The sequence below is a fragment of the Anser brachyrhynchus genome, assembly GCF_964034855.1.
Source record: "Anser brachyrhynchus genome assembly, chromosome: 6".
Taxonomy (NCBI): domain Eukaryota; kingdom Metazoa; phylum Chordata; class Aves; order Anseriformes; family Anatidae; genus Anser; species Anser brachyrhynchus.
Window position 1 is genome coordinate 44,655,600 of NC_137700.1, and position 22,891 is coordinate 44,678,490.

Sequence of the window (22,891 nt, forward strand, 5' to 3'; positions counted from 1 at the left end):
GTAACGGGTTGCCCGGAGGAGCTGTGGGTGCCCCATCCCTGGCAGTGCCCAAGGCCAGGCTGGGGGGCTTTGGGCAGCCTGGGCTGGGGGCAGGGGTCCTGCCCATGGCAGGGGGTTGGAATTAGATGATCTTTAAGGTCCCTCCCAACTCAAGCCCTTCTACGATTCTGTGATTCCTCCAGTCCCTCCCCAAGTAGCCCCAATGCCTGGAGATCAATACTGCGTGCACCCAGCTGAGGCTTCGTTATTGGTAACGACCCACTACAAGTTCTAGGTACAACGTCTTTGCTTACAGAACTGCTCTCCAACCAATTTCTTTCCAACCACTTATTGCTCCGCTGCTGCTGTCATCACCGGAGACGCTGTATGCACAGGAGCGTCTTTTCAAAGCGCCTTACACTCCACTTTGTCTCTGGCATGCTCTAATCTTTGCAACCCCCAGCTCACCGATCCTTTAAAACATCTCATTTTTGGCCTATTACATCTTCCATGACTTTCATTTTAGTTTCCAGTGCTGTTTCCCATGAAATCAATCACAAACCCCTTAATACTCCCAAAGAGAAAGACTGGGCCTTTATCTCTGGATCATTTCTAGCTTTCTCTTGATAACATCTGATTGCTTCCCTTGCACTGCAATGCAAAACGTTATGTTCCCAGGTCCTCTGGCAACAAACGCCTCCTCCGCTTCTTAGAGGCCTTTGCATCACAGATCTACCTGCTGGAGCCGTGAGCCAGGAAGCACTCTGCTCGGCACCTGAAACTCAGCGCAGCCGACACAGCTCAAGGAGCAGCGAGGTGCGCTGGGGAAGCGGCGGAAGGCACAAGTGACAGGTTTTGCTCGTCACCACCTCAGGTCAGTCGTCACCCCTGGGCAAACAGCAGCCTCGTGCCCGCAGCAGCCACAGCGGCACGCCGCGGGCCCTGTCCCGCCGAGGGAGGGACGTGGCCACCTCGGCACCACAGAGCCCACGAGGCCCACGCAGACCCAGCCGTGCGCATAGCAGGACAATGCTGCCCGGTTCTGCCTGGTTTCAGCAGCCCTGCCGAGTTCCAGCTACGACACCGGTGAGCAGGAAAGAGACGCCCAGAGCTGCCGTTGTGCACAGGCGCTAGCTGACCTACCTAGACCACCACGAACCACAACGATGCAGGGAACCTCCGGCACACAGCTGCAGATGGGGCCAAGCCAGATTTCATTACTAGTGAAGTGCTTTGGCAACTCTGACATTTTGGGAACACAGAACGTATAACTTGGTGCAATTCCTCATGACTTAGTATCCTTTCTATATAGAAAAATAAAATAAAATACCCTTAAAAAAACTCAGCTCTTCATGTGAGCATTGCACGAAAGATATGGAAATGTTCTCTTCTCTATGAAGTGAACATCTTAAGAACAGATGGATCATATTTGGATCTTCCTTTCATAAATACAATATTCACCATTTGGAATAAAATGAGCGGTACAGCTGTCCATTGTCCTCACTTAAAGGGTTTTTTTGTTCATTAAATAAGCAGGAAATCAAGAGAGCGTGGAAGAACAGAAAATCACAGCACATCTGAAACAACGCTGGGGTAACTCTCATAACGGCTTTGCAGGGACCTTACACCATTCGTGCGCACAGAAATGAAAAACATGATCCTGCAAACCCTTCTGGAGCAAAGAGAGCATCTCCTGCGAGCAGCAGCACTGAAAGGATTAGGATTGTTCACCTACTTCATTGCTGAAATAAAGGTCTGCAGTTTGGGAAGAGGTGCTTTTCCCCTCTGTATTTTGCTACTTAAACCTCACAACAGCCACAAAAACAAGCAATAATTAAACTGAAAGCTAATCTGCTGTCTTTACTTAGGATAAATTATGAATTGCTGTATTATGGACATTTGCTAATTCGGAAGGCTGCTAAATAAAAGGTATCAATATTCATAACTCCCTGACCCAATGTCCACGTAATTTAATAACGCTGGTCTTGCATGGCTTCCGTGAGGCCAGCATCAGGCTTCATTTGGTAGGAACAGGTCCTGCAGGAGTAGGCACAGAAAGCAGTATAAATCTAAACTAAGGCAGAGATGACTCAGACAAGGCCGTTAGAATGAGGTAGATGATAAAAATACCCTAAAGACGTAAGGGAAATTGCAAAAAAACTAATTTGGTTCTAAACCAGTACGACTGGGCCACTTCTTTCTTGTTTGCTGTCTAACCCAACTCTAAAATTAAATGTAAATAATGTCAGGGATGAGCCATACGGAGGCTCCCGGTACACCAACACACACCACTCGCCTAGCCTGCCATACGCTCTCCACGCCAGCCCGACCATCCGCTGTGCCATCTCCCCGTTTCAAGCCAGCAAGAGGAGCGGAAAGCCGGCGGCGTGGTGATGCTTCCCTCCCCGGCTCAGCTCCGTGCCCTCCCACCGCCACCCTAACCTCCCCGCTCCGGAACGCACCCCGTGTAAACAGCTTGCGCCAGGGCTCATAGGAAAACGTTGGAAAGTTTTCTGAGCGATGAGGAAAAGAATAGCAAACACCTAGGAAAGTGTGGTGTGTTTTTAAATCTAAAGAGGTACAGATTGATTAATCGGCTCTGTACCAAGTTGAGAACAAAACGCCACAGCTTGCTTTGCAACTGTGACTGCTTTCACAGCAGAATGTGTGCAGAAAGCTAATGCGAATGTTTTTCACTTTCAAAATTAAACCTCTCTAAGGACAGACATTAATTTCTTTTAGGCTTTAGTACTAGAGCAGAATAAGCTACTTTTATCTTATTATTTTGAAAAGAAAATTTTTGTTAGGAAATTGGAGATTTGCTTCTTTCAGCAGCAGTACTTTTCTCTGTCTAATTGCCCCTAAGTAATGGACACCTATTTAATTAAAGACTCTTTGTAACTTGACAGCAATCTCTAGAAATAGTTTCTCTCTTGAATTACCTCCTTGAAATTTTTTCTGTCAAGGCATAATTGAGAAAGTGACCTTCACCGTGAACGGGGGGAACGGAGACAGTCCCAGCACAGTTCACTCCCGGCCAGAAACCTCCGAGCGGCTCGTGCTGCCCCTCGCTGGGATACAGGTGCTCAGCGCCACGCCAGCCAGGGGATACTCAAACTGCGGTCCTTGGGCTGTCGAGGCCCCCGTAGTCATCCTGGAGTCCCAAAGTATTTTTCAGAAAAAAATCAAAAACCTTGGCTTAATTTGTTCTCATCTATGTCAATGCCCTGTTAGGCAATTGAGCGAGGCAAAATGGAAACTGTCACTGAGAGCTTTAGAAAATCCAATTCTTAATTGTGTGTCAAACGTGTGCTGCACATTTTAATGATATATTGAAAGACACGTACATTGTAAGCTATTCCTTGTTAACTAATTATGAAATGCAAAGTCATTGCCAATTTACCACTGCAAGACAATGTTACAGCTGCTTTCATATTGACACAATAGGCTTAGACTTTAAAATAGACCCTTCAGAGGCAATAAGTGATTAACAGGAAAACCAGGCCGTTTTCACACCAAGAGACAATTGAAGATACCCACTGTTTTGAACAGAGAACTCACTCAGAGCCTTAAATATTGTATTCCTGCTACAATATCTGAAGTTTCTAACTCAAAATAAATGAAGACAAGTTGTAATTTCTTTTTTTTTTCTCTTCAGTTTTCTTAGCTCAGTTCTCAAAGGCCCACAGAGTCACTCTCAGTGACTTCTCCATACGTTACATCTGTTTTTTCTTGCATTCAGGCTACAGAAAATGAATGCAAAAATATACAAACTGGAAGTTTGGGGTTTTAGTGACTAGACTTGAGCTTGACAGTGTATCTTTAATAACTGTATCTCACATTAGCAGAACATCTTTGTTTATGCCAAACATACCACATAACATTCAGCAGTATACGAGGAAGGATCGTAATTAAAGCTGTACTGTAATTGTCAAAACAAACAAGCAACATTGATTTTGCTCATTTGCTGATACAAATTTGCAATGGAAACAGAAAAATCCACTATCCAACACGTTCATTTCAGTGAAGTGGTGTGGGAAAAAGCAAAACAAGGCCACGGGTTGCGAGGTTGGATGGTGAGCGACAGAACAGCTTCACAACACGTACAGCCATTTCGGCTGGGGTGGATGCTGCACCTGCCTGAACGCTCCTCCGAGGAGCAGCTCTTACAACACGCACATAACATCTCGTATGAAAAAGCCCAGAACAGAGCTGGGGTATGTTACGGTTGGAAAACGTAGTGAGAAGAATAGAACAAACAACCGCAAGCTCCTGCTCAAGTCCCTGGCAGAACTTTCCTCTTACTTGCTTTTTAGTTAACCGCCAATGATTAGCATCACCCAAGCAGCCTCAGCAGAGTACCTCCGAATGGCTTTGCACTACCCTCCGGAAATAGTGCGCTCTAATTACAGGCTGAGCCTCACCAGGCCAGCGGGGCTGCGCTTCTCCAGCGCCAAACCCAGCGAGGACATTTTTCTTCGAGTCGTTCCTATATTTAAGTCTACAGAAGCAATTTCTTACGTGCAATGATTATCCTCGGCTCCAGTTAAGGATCTAGCCTCGCGCTGCACAGCACGGAGGTTAGTGCGCACGGGGAGAAGACACGCTGATGGCGCGGGCCGGGACACCTGGCCGGGCAGCACAACATGCGGTCCCGCTTTTTGCCGAGGCTTGCCGACACCTGTGTGACCCTCACACCTGCCTAGATGCTAAGCAATACTGAGGGCGGCCCCCCGAAGCCCCTAACCTCACATCTGTCCCACCACGGCAGTGCTAGCAGGACGCAGCGCGGCGCTCTGCTCGCTGCTCGACGGCAGCATTGCTGGTCCAGCCCCACAGCCGACCGCAAATGGAGTTTGCTACTTCACAGCCCTTAAAAAAAAAAAAAAAACAAAAAAAAACCATTGACAGTGCCTGGATTTTGCTTGAAATCGGAGCTAACAGCATAGCACGCAGAGGAGTAATGTTTTAAGTGGAAAAAGCCATTTATGCAGATGATGTCCTACGCTTGGGCAATTAGAAGAGAAACTGGAACAAACGTTCAGAGAACGTGCAGTGAGAGCGGTGTAGCAGCAACGGGCCTGTTCCCTGCATTACTCCCTGCTGTAAACGCCAATTTCTTTTTGCTTTTTTTTAATGCTCTATGACATTAACAGAGTAAATTTAGAAACAACAGACTATTTATATAGCAATACTAACCTGTGGAAGTCGCTGCCCCAAGACTTCAGCAGAACAGATTCTCCAGTCATATTTTTTAAGGATTGTCAAGTTGTATTACCACTAACATGCTGACAGGCTAAGAGAGCACTAGGAAGGATCACATTTTTTTCCAAGATACAAACTGAAGGGCAGGAGATGTTCCTCCCCTGCTGCACAATGCTGCATGACTTCTGTCATTAGCTGCTGGTACGACTGCTCACGGAGATGGGATGTTTACCAGGTGCTTCAGAAGCCTAATTCACTGTAGGAGTTGTGCAGAAAGTTAAGAAGCGATGTTACCTGTTTAAGGAAAGTGAGAAAACGTATTTTGGTAGCTTTCTCACAAAACGGCAAGAGTTATGATGGAGCACTGTTGGACGAAGAGACGAAGCCCTACTTGCAGCGCTGAGCAGCACCGACTGCCGAGCAGTGAGGAGCAGGAGGCCAGGTGCGAGGGAGGCACGTGCAGCGTCCCGCCGTCAGCCCAGTACTGACAGCGGCTGTGCTTCTCCAGCACCAAGCACAACGGCGGTGGGTCCGTGACCAGACCTTCTAGTTGCTATGGAAATACAGATAATAATGAGCAGTAAGGGTAATTGTCGAGACACACCAGTTGCTAACACGAAATCCAATGCACTTTATAGTACCGTAATAATATTCCAACTCCTGACGTGCTATTACACAAATGCATCTGAGAGAAACGGAACCATTTTGGAGAAGGAAAAAAAATGATGCTTTGTATCGAAAGGTCAGGGTTTACAAGAATTTTCAAAGTAGACAAACTATTGCTACTGCTAGTATCATGCCGCTTGGAAAGGCTCTGACACCATACTCAGAAGATTTTAAACATTAACTAACAGTAAAATTAGCAATATTAATAATTGACCATATTTTCTTAAGAAAAATTGAGCCACATTAAATCCAGTAACAGTGGGTAGCTGAAGTCCTCACACTTTGCATATTTTTTCTGTGTACCTAAAGAAGGCTGCAAAGACTGCTCAAAGAAAAGAAGAAAAGGAACTACCCACTTGTTGTTTAGCTTCATGTTTTATGCAGAAACAAATGCTGAGGTATTGTGAAAAAATTACTGGGCTTACGCTGGCAACTGGTGCGTGATTGATCACCTCTGCACAGGGTAAGTCCCCTGTATTTTTATGGTAAAGAGCCCTACAGCTGTTGGTGCTGTGGGATTCGATCCCCCCTGAAAGTCCCGCGCCATGAGGAGGTACTGCCAGGCGTGCAGCAGCAAACTCCCCGCTCCCCGCATCGCCCCTCGGGGCTCCCACCACAACCAGGCGCTGAGCGAACCCTGGGGCACGCGGCCGGTCCCGACGCACGGCACCCACCTGCCCGCCCTGCTGCCGAGGCGCCGCGTGCCATCCCCGCGCCCAGCTCCGAGCCCACCTTCCGCTCCTGGGAGCCTGCCCGACACACAGCCTAGCGAGGCACCACGACAAGACGGGCAATTAAGCAAATCACACCGCCGGCCCCGGCGGACGACCTGACCGACGGCCGGGCGTCTTCCCGGCGCTTTCACTCCTGCCACGCGAGGTGCCAGCGGGAACGCCAGGAGCCCACGGCACCGGCGGGCACGTCCACACGCGTGCCAGAAGGCAGCAGGCGCCAGGAAGCAGGAGGAAGGGACGGTCTGCCCTCGCCTTCCGAGCCGACAGAGGCAGGCACGTTGGAACATACCCCCCGTGCCCAAAACGAGGGTGCCATTCCCGACAAGGTCTGCACGGGCCTTTACACAGGAGCCGGTCCCCTTCGCGTATGACAGCCCGCCAAACACCTACCGAGATGGGGAGCCAAAGCAGCCAGAGCCCCCCCCTTCCCCGTGCCTTTCGCCCACGCGTGCGGAGGCCAGGCCCACGGCTCCGTTCGCCCACACGCACAGCCCCCGGCGCCCCGCGCCCCCGGCCGCATGTGGCGGGGCCTGCTGCCCCACGGCGGGGATCCCGCCAGCTGCGGCATCCCCCCGCACAGTGAGGGATGTCCATTACGAAACCTGTTAGCTCTCTTCACCCCCGGTGAGGGAAGCGGGAAACAGGATTTCTGCCGCTGCTCTCTCCCAGCTGCACTGCCGGCAGGCGCTGCCCCGGCCTCCCTCCCGTGGTGCCGAGCCCCAACAGCACAGGGCACCACGAGCTCCTCCAGAGGATGCTCTCTCAAGGCTCCGGCTGACATACTTTCTCTCAATCAATTTCACCAAAACATCATCTGTTTCCTCTGCTCCCTCATGTTTATTTAATTGTGACTTCTTCCGACAGAACTCTCTCTCTTCACAGAATTGTCTCTGATTTCCCTGCAGGCCCCCACGACACTACCATAAGACGACTACATTGAAGTGAGATTGGTGGCTTTTCAGTCACCCTTCAGGTCTTCCCTCCAGCACTCCTCATTTTTTCACCCTTTATTTCCCTTCTGATAAGGGCACAGAGCATTTGGGTTTCAAGTGAGAACTTAAGAATGTCTGAGATGAAGAAAGAATTCAGCAATTTTTTATTTTTTTTAAATTACAAAAGACTCTATAAGAAGTTTGAGACTGACAAAATGTGTTGGCTTTGTGTTTTTTTTCGTGGGGGAAGGAATAGAGGGAGAAGGGGAAACCACCTTCAGACTCAGTGATATTTAATATGTTCTACGATTATCATTGCTTTCAGCAGATCCTTCCAGTAGCGCTTACCTCTCCCGCGGACACAGTGTGTAACAGCCCTGAGAAAAGAACTCTTTGTACAAGGCGTTTCCAAGAAGATCTTCTTCCAGGACACTACAATCAGCAGCTTCGGGTTTTTAATCAAACGAGGCTTTTACTGTTTGCCACACCAGCAAATCCATTGTTGGACATGAAAGACAGCCTTGTTCTTCCTGCTGTTTCACTGTGGCTGGTAGCGGTTATCAGAACATGGGGGAAAAGAAAAGGAAAGAAAAGAAAAAAAACAGTTTGTATACTGGGCAGCTCAGTCTGCCCACTCCTGTCGCAGTGGTGAATCCCTAAGGCCAGGCGCACAGAACGCCCCCCTCGCCTGTGAAGGTGGCCACCCCAACCCAGCGGTGCCTCAGACAAACACTACACTTCTATCACTACTCATCATCGCCGGGTCCCTGAGAAACATTTTATCCGCAAGAACTGCGACAGAAGGCGCACTTAATGGAACGCAGCTCTCGTGCTTCTTAACATGTATGTCCTGTAGCTCCAGCACTGCGGTGCACATATCATATTGACGTCGTTTAAGGGCGGTCTGTGCTCCAGCTTTCTGCAAGGGCATTGCATTCCACTTGAGTACTGCGAAGAAAATTCAGAACCAAACAAAGCAACCAAAACCACAGCCTCGTGAAGAAGGGCTGCGGTTGTCTGTTCTGTTCATTGCTTGGCAACTAGATAGATGAGCACCATGGAAATGCAGTCGGTGTCTCTTGTGCTGTTTTGTTTTTTTTAAATGTACGCCTATTAACAAGCCCACTGGAGAGGACGATGAATTCCCCAGCACTCCCGGAGTGGGCCAGCAGCGCGCTGCTTCGCAGCGCTGGGCTCGCGGCACAGGCTGCTCAGAGCACGCACTGCGCCGCACCGCGCCCAGAGGAGCTGGCTCGACTCACAGCTTTGGAAGAGAGCACGCAGCAATACAAGGCTTGGCTGCTTCAATGGGCAGGCAGTTTTATACATATATAATATATATGTATTTTAAAAAGCTAATGAGTTTCTTATTTACTCGCATTGTGATCTGCATGCGTATACATTGTACTTACAGTTAATTTATACATTACCCAGTTAAGATAGCGTTCCCTGCGACAACACTGTCAACACAATTATGATAACTTGAAAACAAACTCTGGATTTCCTTCCTCAGCAGAAGCCACCGGTGCAGCCTGCGCTGTGCACGTGGCTCCAAGAGCGCTATTTTAAGCGCTCAGTCCTATCTTTGTCCTGGAAGCTCACGAGCAGCAGACACGCGCTCCCAAAATACCTTCAGCTAGGATAAACCGACGTGCTCTTCCATCGGCAGTGCCTCAGGATTTTAACGCCTGTGGGGAACGCTGCTTTTCGAGTGCCCTACACTTTTTTGACAAACACAGCTCAAGAGAGGACGCACACCGCAGGCCAGCAATGCCAGTGGGTCGCAGGGCTCTGAGAGGAAAAACAAAGCATCCCAAGGAGCCTGCAGCATGAGCACCGTGACGAATTCAGCTAAGCAGCAGCCCTCAGCTCAAAGGGGGGCAAAGACAAGAACTATCAGAACAAAAAGCGCTCGTGAGGCTTGGGGATCTTTTTATCTCACGGTGATTTCTGGTGTCTGCACATGCGGCGCTGTACCCTGCCGTACATCTCTGGGATCATCCCGTACGTTCGTCAGGCAAGCTGCTTCCCAGACCTCTGGCAATAAGCGTGGCTCTTTTTTGCAAAGAAAGAAGATTTACTGTCAAGATAATAACTTAGTGGTGGTCAGTCATACATGCCTGCAATGTAGATAAGTCTGGAAAGGAAGAAAAGACAGCCACAAGAAATTAATGAATACTTGAAAAGTTCCGTTTGATGGGGTAGGTTTGACCCCAGCTCAGAGCGCTAATTCCCTTTGGTTCTCCCCAAAGTCAACAAACCCGTTCTTTGTTCCGCAGGTAACAGAGGCAGGTGTCACGGCACGTGTGCTCGGGGCACAGGCCACCTGCACGCGGAGGGGCTGAGCCTGCCCACCCTGTACCGCAGGAGCACGGAGCTGGTGACAACTGCTGCTCAGGGTTCATTTAAGCCCAACAACAAAAAGCAGACCCAAATTTGCAGGAAATTGCAAACAGAATTATTTACAAAGTTTAACTTCTCCAGGGAAAGCGGACATCCCATTTCTGTGATACGAAATTCTGTTGAATACTGCCGAGTACCAGCTCTCAGAAGACAACATCTCATGCAAAAGGGTTTAAAAAAGAGAGAGGGAAACTTTGCGCTGGAGCTCCCCGGGCAGCAGCGGGGATGTGCGGGCACCGCGCAGGCAGTGCATGGTGCTCAGCACAGCCGGGGCACACCCACCTGGGGCGTTCGCACCAGGGCTGCTGGTCCGCGGGCTTTCCACCAGCGCTGACGCGCAGAAACAAAACCCTGCAGCCTCGGCGGGAGAAGGAGAGAACCGCCAGCAACTGGAAACCCGTCCCAAGGCAGGAAGGACGAAGAGAGGAGCCCTCAAAGCGGGGATAGCCTCAGTGGTGTGGGACGGTGCGCAGGAAAATCTAAACCAAGGCCAGCAGAAACACTACACTAAAATTATTTCTGAAGTATTATTGAGGGGCAATCAGTGCCTGAATTGTTTGTTGACACTCATCAACGTTCTGATAAACAGAAGCAATTTGTTCTAGTTAAAAGCGACCCGCTATTTTTAAAGGAATTTCACACATTGATCTTTATATCAGAAAGCCACATAGAAAAATACGCAACATGCTGAAAACACTCATTAATCAATCCCTAAGCTCTCCTCCTGCAACTGCGCTTGTTTTGACACCTGCTTGCAATTTTTCTCGCTGTGGCATTTAACACGAAATAAAAACTAATCAAGCGAAAATGAACAGCGACTGCGAGTGCCCCGGCGCGCCGAGTTCACCCTGTGCCAAACGCACCACGCCGCGCTGCCGACAGACCTCCTCCTGCTGGGCACCGCCACAGAGCACGAGGCAGCGCTGTCCCCGCGCAGCCGCAGCCCGAGGCAGCTCCCCGGCTGTCCCAGCCGCTCCCGGTGCCCCCGCAGCGCCCGTGCTGTCCGTACAGCCGTGCGGGCACACCGGGGTGCGAGCGACTCGGAGAATCCCACCGTAAAGGTGGCAGGCAGCGGCTGCACGGGAGGGATAACCAAGCACGGCGATACCGGGGGGCAGGTCGGCCAGCAGCTCTCCGCCACTGGCACCATGCGCTGCTCTGCTCGCGCCTCTTCCCACACGGGCCTGACTGCGGACCAGGCGTCACTTCACGTTTGGGGAATTCAGGGAGGTTATGCGGAGCTCGGAGCAGCAGCCCAAACCCCCACTGACCTTCCTGGTCGTGCTCAGGATGGCTTGGAGGGGCAACGACGTATGAAGCCAATGGAAACACCCCAAGGTCACAGGCAGGAGGTACCTGGGCGGCTGCGCTCTGGACGCCAGCGAGCGCAGGCAGCGCCCGCAGGGGTTAGGGCTCCAGGCAGGGACCCTGCCCCCCGCCTGCGCTGCCTGCCGGCCGCTGCCTGCAGCCAGACCTTCGCTGCGGAGCTGTGGGGACCACCGGGGCGTAGATGAATTATTCACACGATCGCAATGTACTGAATTGAGCCTTTAAAGTGCAAATTATTTGGGACCGGGCTTCAGCCTTATTATCTGTAAAGCACAAAACACGTTTTCCTACGGTACAAGCAATCCAAGTCTAATATATATTATTTTCTGGATTTCCTACTTCCTAGTCTTGCCTACCAGCTTCCATTAAAACTGAAGAACCAGCAAGATATAAAACAAACGTGCAGTATACAGCTTCCCCGTGGATTATATGACATATGTTTTACAAGGTCATTTAGCATTCTACGTATCACAGTTTTAAAAAATGCCTTTCACATGAGATACATCATCACCCTGACAGCAAAAACGCCCGGGGTCGTAAGGGCAACGCCGTGTCCCACTGGCATCAGCGGCGGTACGAGATTTACCCGCTGACAACCTGATCCGAGGGGTAAGGCACCACAGCCAGCTGGAGGCTTGTAGTGTGCAAAGACCAACTGCAGAGCCCGGAATATACTCGGGCAGAGCTCGTTTCTGCTCAGTTGTCATGGCAGTGGCTTGTGGGTGTTTGCAGCATGCACTGACAGGGAGTGTCACACCTCAGCAACACACTTGCTACCCAATGCTTCGAAAGTGCTTTTTCTATACTTGAAATAGCACAGAAATGGTAGTAGCAACGAAAAGCTATTTGCAAGGAAAGCAAGATGTGTTCATGAGACGTCCAGAGGCTCCTCAGCTGTGTGCATGCATGTGCTGCTTGTGCGGTCTTCAGAGAACAGACTTTGAAGGACCTTGACTGATCCTGATGGTGCCCTGGATGGATAACTGACATTTAAACACACGGCTTTTTAACCCCAGAACCCACTCCGTTTCCTTGGCAGGCATGGCAGCCCGGCCCTGCTCAGGCATCCCACCTAACCCGCGGGGAGACCCGCTCGCTCAGAGCAGGAGCCAGAGCTTCAGCCCCAGCCTTCCCAAGCCTCTTCCTTCTGACTTTTGTCAATGTATCCAGGGACCACAATTAGAACATGGGAATTCTGCAAATGACCAGTAAGGGGGATCTAAGTAAGTACTCCCTCCGTGCTCTAATGCTAATTAACCTGTCCGTACAGCAAAAAAATTAAAGTCCGGTGCTCGGAAGTGTCTTTGGTGCTAAGCTCCTACATACTGCACCAGTTCATCATCAATTAATTTTTTTCCTAGTTACTACTGAATTCCCGTGATCCCTTCCTTTCTTCCCCCCTCCAGGTGCCTGAAATCTGTACGATTCTGCTTAGTCATGGGTTCTGTTTGGGGTTTGTCCGATTGGCTGTGGAGGGAAAGGGTTTGGTCAGGGACTTAACCCAAAATGAAAAAAGAGCTGCTATTTTCCTGAGCAAAGCCAGCTGTATTTTTCCCTTGTACTGACCACGCAGACACGGGGAGTCCCGAAGCAACACACAGTATCTGTGAAGGCACTGCGCGCAGCGCCACGCGCTTCTGTCTTCACTCTTATCCTCGCTGCTCTGCTGCAGTTTCTCAGCACACTTCAGTACTGCAACGTGCCGTACCCGCCATACCAACCACGTAAATACAAGTTCACTTGGACCTTCGGACAGCTAGGCTGTAACAAAACGAAAGCCTTGGACAACAAGGCGACTTTTTCACTGAGCAGCCTTTTGCAGGTTAACTCAAAAGCCACTCAGAGCATGCATCGGCCTCAGGAGCACACGAACTCTGCTGATAACCACAGAACCAAGCAGGTTTGTTTTTTGAACAATACATGAAAATTATCAGCTTCCAGAGCTGTCATTTGAGCTGTAAATACATCAGTATTGCTGTTTAATTTAATTACCCAGGATGGGTACCCACCAGCCTGTAATGACTCAGTGCGCGCAGTCACACCAGCACGTCTCTCAGCGCCTGCCTCTCCCCGCCAGTCCCAGGTACTGGAAGAGACCCTGAACAAGAGCCTGGCTGTAAATTAGCACATCAACATTCACGCACTGTCATATCTCATTGCTTAGCGGTATTCAGAGCCATCTGTTCCCACACGTCCTAAGCACTTTTAATTTTCCATAACTGTCACCTAAAGCAATTTAATTCCTGAAGAACAGGGGGAGAGGAGAAGAGGACACTGACATTTATCTCCTCCTGTTAGGAGAAGCTAAGCTGCTCGCAAGCCACCCTCCCCTCTTCGCTTGGGGAGGTAACTGCCAGAGCACAGGTTAGCTGTCATGGTTCTTTTCTCGCCGCCCCCCGCAGCACGCACATCTCCGCAGCGTTCCGGCCTCAGGTGCCATTCAGCGCCCGTTACCGCTGCCAGGCGTTGCGTTACTGCGCTCCAGCCACGCCGCACAACTGGGAGGTATCGCTCATGGTTAATGCACGTGCTTTGCTACCAGGACCCTGGGTCGGGCGGCGGGAGGAGCGCGTTAGCACGCCGCGCAGCTACCAGGGGCTTCCTGGACTCAGCACAGCAGCAGCGCTTGAAAGCAGGGCTGCTGCCCGTCCGTCCCACGGGCTGACCTCAGCAGCTCCTGCCGACCGAGTACCCCTGGGTGGGCCACGGTAACAAGAACTCGGCCATGGCCATGGGGAGCCGAGAGCCCAAACTCTGATCCAAATGCAGAGAAACACCGTTCCAAGCCCCACGCAAACGTTACCCACCATTTTCAATTTAAGGCGTTCCCATAAGAAATAAGCAGGCATTTGAAAGGAAATGTGCCTCGTGTCCCTACACACATGGACTCGGTGCACACCCCAGTACGTGCACACCCTCCAGACGACCCGCTGTTGTGCAAGAGCTGAAGCAGCTGCATGCAGATACACACTGCTTGTCGCTTCATTAGCTACGTTCTATTTGATGAATGTATCAAATCACAAAAAGAACAACCTTTTCCATTTCCAGGAAGGTTTTACATTTTAGATGATGCGAGCTGACGTTCTGCCAGCCACAAGCATGGGATGGCACACAAACACCTTCACACATCCAGCAGTCCCCGTGCGTTTTCTCCTACCCGAGACCTGCCAGCACGGGTGTCCCAAAGCCACCTGCAACCACGCGCTGCAGCTCCTGATCGACTCCCTTTAATTGCATTCATAGCCCCGGGAAGATGCGGCTGCAGGCTTCAGTGGAAATGCTAGCAGAACGGGAAAGGTTATCATTACATACCAGGAACGTGATCAATAAGGTGTTTAAACCCCTAACAGCATGCTCTTACACGCCACTCTGAATTCACAGAAAGTCTGCTTTAAATGCATTGTAGCGATTGTGGCCTTTAGAGAACAGATGAAGTATTAATTTGATCTAACATTTTACCTGAACTCTGTTTCTGATTACTTTTTCTTGATGTGCCCTTTTCCCTCCCCATCAGTCAAGCGCCCCATGAATCGCAGTCAGGTTTGTTAATTTTCCCTTACTTGACTTCGGGCAGCCCCAGCTGCCGCCAGGATTTGTTTTCACCTGAACTCCTCTCTTAGGACTTCCCATAAACTCATTTGCCCCTCAAGGCCTTGCATAATCTTTCTTCCTTTTTTTCAGAAGATGTCTGGGATGATCCTACGTGAGACGGGGCGTGACAACAGCAGGATCCTGCACTGGACAGTGAAAATACCATGGGGCTGGAGCTGAATTCAGCAGGGTACTCTAACTGCATCAGTGACGGGCACATCACTGCATCAGTCCGAACTCAGCCAGGGCACCCCCAAGCTCAGGCGGACGCGGGCTGTGCAGCGACACCGCACAGCCACTAACGCGAGGGAGGTGCCACGGTCACAGCTTCACTCAGAGCAGCAGTGATCAGCCAGAGGGTACCCGTGACATCCCGCATCTACCGCGGGCAAATGGCTGCCGTACGGGGTGCGTGCCTCCTGGAGCCCTGCTGGGCGGCCTGGCAGAGCGCTCTCCCAACGGGAGCCATGCACAAGCTCGAACCCCCTCCTCCCCATCCTCCTCCTGCCGCACTCAGGTGACCCTGGCTTCAGCTCTGTGACACTGCAGGCAGGGGAAAAGAGGCGGCGAGTCCCCCCGACCCGACACGGGGAGGCAGTTCCTTCGGACAGAGGCAGCAGGCTCTGCCCTGCCGGCCCCCATCTCCCCTCCCCGGGCCTCTCGGCAGCCCTCCGGTGCTTCCAGGCGCAGAGATCAGGGAGGCTCTCGCACTGGGCACGCTGCCCAGGTCAGTTCCCTCAAGGACATCACCTGCAGGGTCCCAGCAATGCAAGCTCTGCGCAGACAAACGTTGCTTGGGAACCCTTCACCTGAGAACATTGACATTGCAAGCGTCTGTCACAGTTTGTCCTTGTCAAAGGGTGTCTCCGTCCCACTCGCAAGACGAAATGGCTGTACGAATGCTGAAACACATCCAAATTCAGAGAAACGAAGCCCACAGCAGCCTTGGACAAGTCTGTTGTGTGTGCTGGACCTCTGCTAAATGCAGGAGTATGACAATTTACAGCTTGCTTACCCTGTCAATGCTTTGACCAGCTGACATCTTCTCAATGTCACGAGAGCTTTCTGAGACAGAAAACTTGGTGTGGGGCAGAGGCAGAGGAAGGCGAACGATGCCATGACCCTGTACCACCCGGCGCTGGTCCAAGACAAGCGATGCAGTTGTGCAAGACAGATCGTGAAAGGAAGGCTGCGTCTAAATTGCTAATGGTAAAACTGTAAAACAGAAAGTGGCCAAGTAAACCTGAAAAATTAAAAAGATTTGAAAGTACAAAGTACCTAATGAAGTGCAGGAAACATTTCCAGCCTCCATGCATATTGCATCATCTCTTTGAAAGACAGTTTAAATTTTTAAACAGTTGCAAATTAGAAGATTTAAACAAAAATATATAAGCCAACACAAGCGAAAGATAAAGCATGACTTCGGGTAAGCAACCGTGACAGTTTTACGTAAGTGCAATTTTGCAGAGGAAGAAGTTTTATCCCCTTCCTTTGGTGCAAACCAGAACAGCATTTCTCCAGGTTAGTTTCAGCACTGTTGAGAACGGGCTGCGGTCTTCAACGTGGATAGTAAAATGAGAGGAATTATTCATTATTTCTGAAGGAGAAAGAACCAATAATCCAACCGCTGTGCAGGTAACTACACATGTTCATGGTCTGCAATTACCGAGCTAGCTGGAGTTAAACCGTTTCTGCATTACATGACACAAAAACTTCACGCACAGAGCTCCTTCAGCAGAAAACCAGCAAGAATGGCACATTTTTGCAGCGCTCTCTCCACAACAAACCGACGCAGTGACCTCAAGACCCCACGGCAACTCGCAGAGACGGCAACCACACCTTGCTCAGCGTGACACCGCACGCCTCTCCTGCCGCTTCCCCCGGGAGCTGAGGCAGTGCCGAGGCATCGCTGCCTGCCCTGCCCCGCAGTCTGCTCCACCTCGTGCCCAGCCCCGCCAGACCCTATTAACAAGTCGGGTACGAAGGGGTACACCCGACACAGGTGTGTGTTAGAAGTGAGCCCATCCGACCCGAGGAGGCCGCCGCAGCGCCGAGCCCACCGCCGGCTGCGGTCCCTCGGAGGAGGCCGTGCGCAGGCCCTGCCCGGCAGCACCCCCGGGCCCGCCGCTGACCCAGCTCCAGTTGGAAACGGTAACCGAAAGGTTCAAACCACCAGAGTGAACAGAGCGCCTGCTTTCCTAGGGAGGTCGGGCTGCAGCAGGAACTTGTCTCTGGGTAAACTACACGCAGAAAAAAGCCACAAATCTGGGAGAAGAAGGATTTCAAACAAAGTAAGAACAACAACAACTGGCAACACTAAACACAGCTTTTCTGACACCTCCTGGTAATTTTCACTCCCTCCTCCCCCCAGATACTTACTTAGTTACCACTTTGATGCATAAATGCTTTTTTCCTCTGGTTTTGAAATAACAGGCAAAGGCATCTGTGCTCCCAACCCACAGCCACATAAGAGTCAGGCGACAACAAAAGGCTTGCTTTGCAGCCTGACGGGGGATTTTCGGATCGGTAACCTACGCAGGCCTAGAGGCACAGGTCCCTGGTTGCCCCAACAGGATAGTTTCTTTACCTTCATTTTAGAAAAAAGAAAAAAAAAAGTAATTAGCAATTCAGAGAGCATAGAGGCTTAGCAGATCTGTACTTGACCCTACAGAAATAGGATCTGGGATTTTACAGCTGCCCCACCGGGCCCAGAGCTCCCCTGCCCACGGGGCAGCACCTGGTTGCACAGCGCCCACAGCCCTGCCGCCCTAAGGACACCGGGCACGGGGCACGGCAACGGTTCCTGGCCTCCTGGGGACGGGTCTGGGGGTCCCGTCCTCCAGAAGTCCCCGCTGCACAAGGCAGCAGGGTGCACGGAGAGCTGGGGCCTCGAGGAAGGGGCACAAAGTACAGGTTCCCATTGCACACTAGGAAAGGCCCAGAGGAAATCACGCTTTGCTCCCGTCCCTCTCTCCTGCAGAGTCAGTCCCACACCGTGCCCTCATCGCTCTTAGGGTCCCAGCTCCCCAAGTAAATGATTGTGGGGGACAGAATCTCAACCTTAAAAGTAATGCTTAGCCCTGCGGACCAGGCTGGACATCTCGCTCCCACAGGATCCGAAAACAGGATGCAAAGGGAGAACAACACAGCCTGATACAGCCTAATTCACGCCTCTGAAACAACTGGAGCCGGAGCGGAAGGGGAGCCTGCGGGAGCGTCCCTCCGTCCCGAGCCCCCGCGCGGAGGCAGCCAGCGCAGAGCCCGCGGAGATGGCGCAGGGCGAGGGCCCGCGAGGCACCCGCACGCCTCGCGGCCTCTGCACACCGAGCAGCTCCAGAGCGCATCACCCGGGGTCTTGCTCACCGGACTATCACGGTGAGGCAAGAGGGATCTATATTCTGGTGCGCACGTAGTCCTACGGCCTGCCAACACATTGTTTGAAATTAAAATGGAGATTATTTTAAGCACGTTACCCCAGGTTTTGCAACTTCTTGCCTGTTTCCATGGGGATGGGAGCCGTGCCGGCAGCTGCTGCAGGGCCCTTCAAACTCCTGCACATTTCTGGAGGACTACCAGGGAGAGAGCCAGGGCCAGCTCCCACACACCGCCCAGACGCTACGAGCCCTCCGGGCCAAGCACATCCCTAAGGCTGAAGTGCTTCAGCTTCAGCAAAGGGAAGCCGGCCCCTCGGGAGCCGCACGAGGCCCACACAAAGCACCCCCGGCTGCCGCCGTGCCCTGTGCAGGTTCCACCCGCCGGCGGCCTGGCTGCATGCTGCACTTGGGGAGCTGCGAAGGGCAGAGCGCCTGCCGGCGGGGTTACGTACCCTGGGCACGCAGACGAGCATCTCCGTGCTCCCCTCAGGAAGCGCGCACCACACCACATCCTTCCTTCTGCCTGCTCACCCCAAATCCCAGGTCAGGGCCGGCTCCCACCAGTGCCCGAGCCAAAGCATTCCGAGCACAGACTGCTCTTTGCGAGGGAAAACCAAAACACTCACGGACACGTCACCTAAGGCAGCGACCAGCCCCATGCCACGCACGTCTTGGAGCCAGCCCGGTCGGCGGCGGGAGCTATACAACTGGGACCTTGCACCAAGAGCAACTTTATCGAGCAAGCGAGATCAAAGACTGGAGACTGGACGGTGCGTCAAGTCATCAGCACTTCGGTAGAGAGACAGACAAGGGATTGGCATACACTGACTGAGACAAAACAGTGATCAGGACAAACGCTAATTAGGCTGCCACATCACAGCCCCGTAAATCTGCTGGGAACCCAACGCAGTGTCACCAGGCAGGCAGAAAGCCCTTGGACCAGGCACCTCCTCAGAAGCGAGAGGAAGAACAGCTCAGCGGGTGGTGCCAGATGGCTTTCCATGCTGCCGTTTACATTTACATAGGCTTTTTTAGTAAGCCACTTTGACTCAGGAGCAGCCGCGACCAAAATGCTCTCTGTAGATGTAACAGCACCTGCGGGCACACCATGCTGCGCTCCTCGCCCCTCACAGACCTGTGGGCAGCGCTACGGCGCTACCTCCGAGTGCTCCGTGCATTGCCTCCCCCCAGTTTTTGCCTCTTCCCCAGTCTGAGCACATCTGCTAAATGTCTTCTAAAGTTGAAAGGATGTAACATTCCTGTCGGTTTTACAGTGACACTTTGTTCCCCATTTGGAAAAGCAAACAAACAAACATACAAAAACAAACAAACAAAACATTTGTTTGGGCTTTTCCCAAAGTAGAAAATCTTAACTGCCCACATTCCCTGACCAGCTAACGAGCTTTCAGAAGGCTCTTATGGGTATAAAGAAGAAACCCTAAAAAGCCCTTACAGACAAGGACCAGCGTTTCCTGATGCACAGCAATACATGGCGATAATGACCTGAGCACGTACCTTAAATCCCCAAGCCTGCTACAATTGACTTCAGTTTACTGAGGCCACCTTAATGCCAGCACCCGATAGCTTCGAGAGTCTTCAACCTCGTAGGCTTTTTCCAGCTCTTTTACTTCTTTTTTCCTCACCTCTTTTTCCCTTTTGCCCTCATTAACCTTCTCTGTTCAGAATCAAGGCACAACCTACCTCGTCAAACGCTTGCTGTCAAAAAGGCATCACTGCCGAGCCTCTCTGGCCAGACAGGCCGGTGCACACACCCCAACCGACGTCGTTTTAACAGCTTTTGCACATGCAAAGTTGTCAATGTAAACGAAAGCACTTGAGCTGATATTCACACAGGGGACAGGAACCATTCTCTGCACGTACCGATGCTTTCTGGAAGCAAACAAAACACAGCGACACTCCCCTATCAAAGTCAGCTTTCCACTTACTTGAACCCCGACTCTGAAACACTCAGAAACATTTCGAAGATTTTATCAGCCAACACGGAACAGCAAAATGCACGTGTTGCAGCCAAGCAGCACACCAACAACAAGACTGGCAGCAAGAGGCGCCAAGGCCCTTCTTCCAGGACAGCTCAGACGAGCCGCACTGGAAGCTGGCGGCGGCCGCCCCGGCCCGTACCTGGGCTCAGGGCTAGCAGAAGGCAGCCGGAGCGCGGCAGAACGGGGCGCAGCAGCCGCAGCGGGACGGGAGGCGGGAGCAGGGTGGCCGTGCGGGGCTGTGACTCTCCGCGGTGCCGCGCACCCCTCAGAAGCAGCGAGGGCTGACCACAGTTACACCGACACCGCACTTGGAGGTGGTTTGATCCCCGCCAAAACAGCGGGGTCTGTTCTGGTACGAACGGAGCACGATGCTGAAAAAGCTGGAGGGGGCCCGAGAGACACACATGATGGGCACAGGAAGTTTTCCTTCAGTCACAGCCTCAAAGTGCTCGGTGCCGCAACCCGCCACGGAGCTCGCCAGACAGTCGCGGTCACGGCTGGCGTTGAGCAAGGCAGAAATACAGCAGCAGGCCCGTCGGTTTATCAAACATCAGATCCAGCAGCGGGGAGCTGAAGTTGGGCAGCCCAGGCTGCAGAGAACGTGGTGCTGCCTTCTGTGTGAGGTTACCTGCAGGCGGCCCCCCGGCACCGGGCCCGCAAGCTGAGGACAAACGCGTTACTGCCCAGCCCCCAAACCCCCACCGCGCCCCGGTTCGACCACGTCTACTTGGCCAAAAGCCTGCGTCGTGGAAGTCTTGAAACCCGTCCTAAGGGCATCAGGCAACATGACGCTGCGGGTTTGTTGCCTTAGAAATGTCGCATCTGTAGCTAGATTTCTCTGAGGGCAAGTTCTGGACCTTGCGTTTGTACACGTTAGAATAAATGTTAGCTTTCTGTTTATGTACGGCCCTTCATAACCAAAAGGGATTAACCACTGCATTTAGGCAGCCAGGCTCATCCTTGTGTATGCATCGTTGGGAGCCTATGGGTAACATTTCACGTGCTAATCTATTTTTAATTTTTTATTATTTTACTTGAAATTGCCAGCACTAGTAATTCTCCAGCATGATGTCACACGCAAAGCGAAAGCATTAACTGGCTGCTTTATTTAAGGAAGTTATTGGAATGTCTTAAGGGATCTCCATAGCAACCCTGCTGTGCCAGTAAATAGGAGTTCGCCAGAACAACACCGACTGCTCCCAGCACACACCAACGAGCCGTGACAAAAAGGCAGGCAACATTGAGAAAGTAACGTCCCAGTGAGTCTCCACTACTGCAAAAGCGCTGCTTAAAAACACCTTACTAGATGGCATCGGGATTTTGCCAGTGTCCATGCACCTGCAAAGGTCGGTGTCTCTGTGCTGGCCATATACAGGCTCGGTTCAAAACGCAGTGCTTGCCGGATCACGCAGCAAGCCTCCAATTTCAGCGCGTCCCCTCGGCGTGCTTGCCGTCCCCGTGCGCACCACATCCCAGACGAGAGGCTTTCCGCTGGGCGCACGCAGCCCGGCTGGAGCCCGCAGGACCGCACGCACCCGGCAGCCCCACGGCAGCGCCACGCTCGCTGCCGAAACGCACAGAGAGGGGTTTCCAAGGACTCTGCGGCGCTCCTTCCGAGGAGGATTTTGTTCGGCGCTCCCCGGTTGGTTCGGGGGCACTACCGGCCGGCTCCTGCACGCTGTAGGATCAGCACAGAGGCGCGAGGCTCGGTAACGCGCCGTGCGTTACCCCAGCGCTAACCCGCCGTGCGGGCGGCACGGCCCAGCCGGGCGTGCAGCACCGGCCCGCCCAGCCCCGCCCGGCTGCCGGGGGCACGGCGCGGCCCCAGCTGGCAGCACACGGCGGGGGCCGTGCCCACCGCCCGCAACCGCCCGCGGGGTAACGCGGCGGCCCCGGAGCACCGGGCGCTGGGGGCACCCAGGGGAGCGGGCTCCCTGCCGCCGGCCTGGCGCCTCTCCCGGGGCCGCCGGCAGCCCGGCTCCGCCGCCCTGTAAGGGAGCGGCACGGCGCCCGGGGAGCCCGGCGCGGGGAGCCCCGCGCGAGCCCCGCGCCGCCAGCACGGGACGGGGCGGGCGCCGCGCAGCGCCGGGCACTTCGCACAACTTGCGCGGCCGGCGGCACCCGGCCTGCAGGCGGCTGCCGCTCCGCCGGTGCCCCCGCGCGGCTCGGCACGGCTCGGCTCGGCACGGCTCGGCTCGGCACGGCTCGGCACGGCACGGCACTGCACGGCACGGCTCGGCACGGTACTGCACGGCACGGCACGGCTCGGCTCGCTGCCCCCTGCCCCCCGCCCGTCCCCCGCGGGGCTCAACAGGCGCGCACTCACCGTCCTCCCTCTCGTCGAAGACGGGTCTCTTGGAGGACGAGGCGCTCGCTCCCATCCTCTTCTTCCACTTGCCCCAGTGAAACATCGGGGCGAGCCGCCTGGCATGCCCTAAGCGCCGCGCCCCGCCGGGCCGCCGGCTCCCGCGGCCGGGACGAGCCCCCGCCGGCCCCGCCGCCCTCAGGCGCCCCGCGCCCCGCCGCCGCCCCCCCGCATGGCAGCGCCCGGCGCCGCCGCCGCCTCCCGCGCCGCGCCCGCTGCTCCTGCCCGCGGCGCTGCCGCAGCGCGGCGGAGGCAGCGGCGGGGCCGGGCCGCGCGGCGCCGGGCGGAGCGGGGCCGGGGGGCGGGGGCGGCG

At 53.3% G+C, this 22,891-nt stretch overlaps 1 protein-coding gene across 2 annotated transcripts in view; it reads right to left on the reverse strand.

The window, feature by feature from the left end:
* The window catches only part of STK32C (serine/threonine kinase 32C), a 90,697-nt gene extending 67,967 nt beyond the window's left edge, over window positions 1-22,730 (reverse strand). For both annotated transcript variants that reach the window (XM_080596665.1, XM_080596664.1), the window contains exon 1: window positions 22,540-22,730. In XM_080596665.1, the coding sequence (XP_080452791.1) occupies window positions 22,540-22,644 (105 nt within the window). In that variant the 5' untranslated portion in view covers window positions 22,645-22,730. The remainder of the gene's footprint in view (window positions 1-22,539) is intronic.
* Window positions 22,731-22,891: the final 161 nt, after the last annotated feature.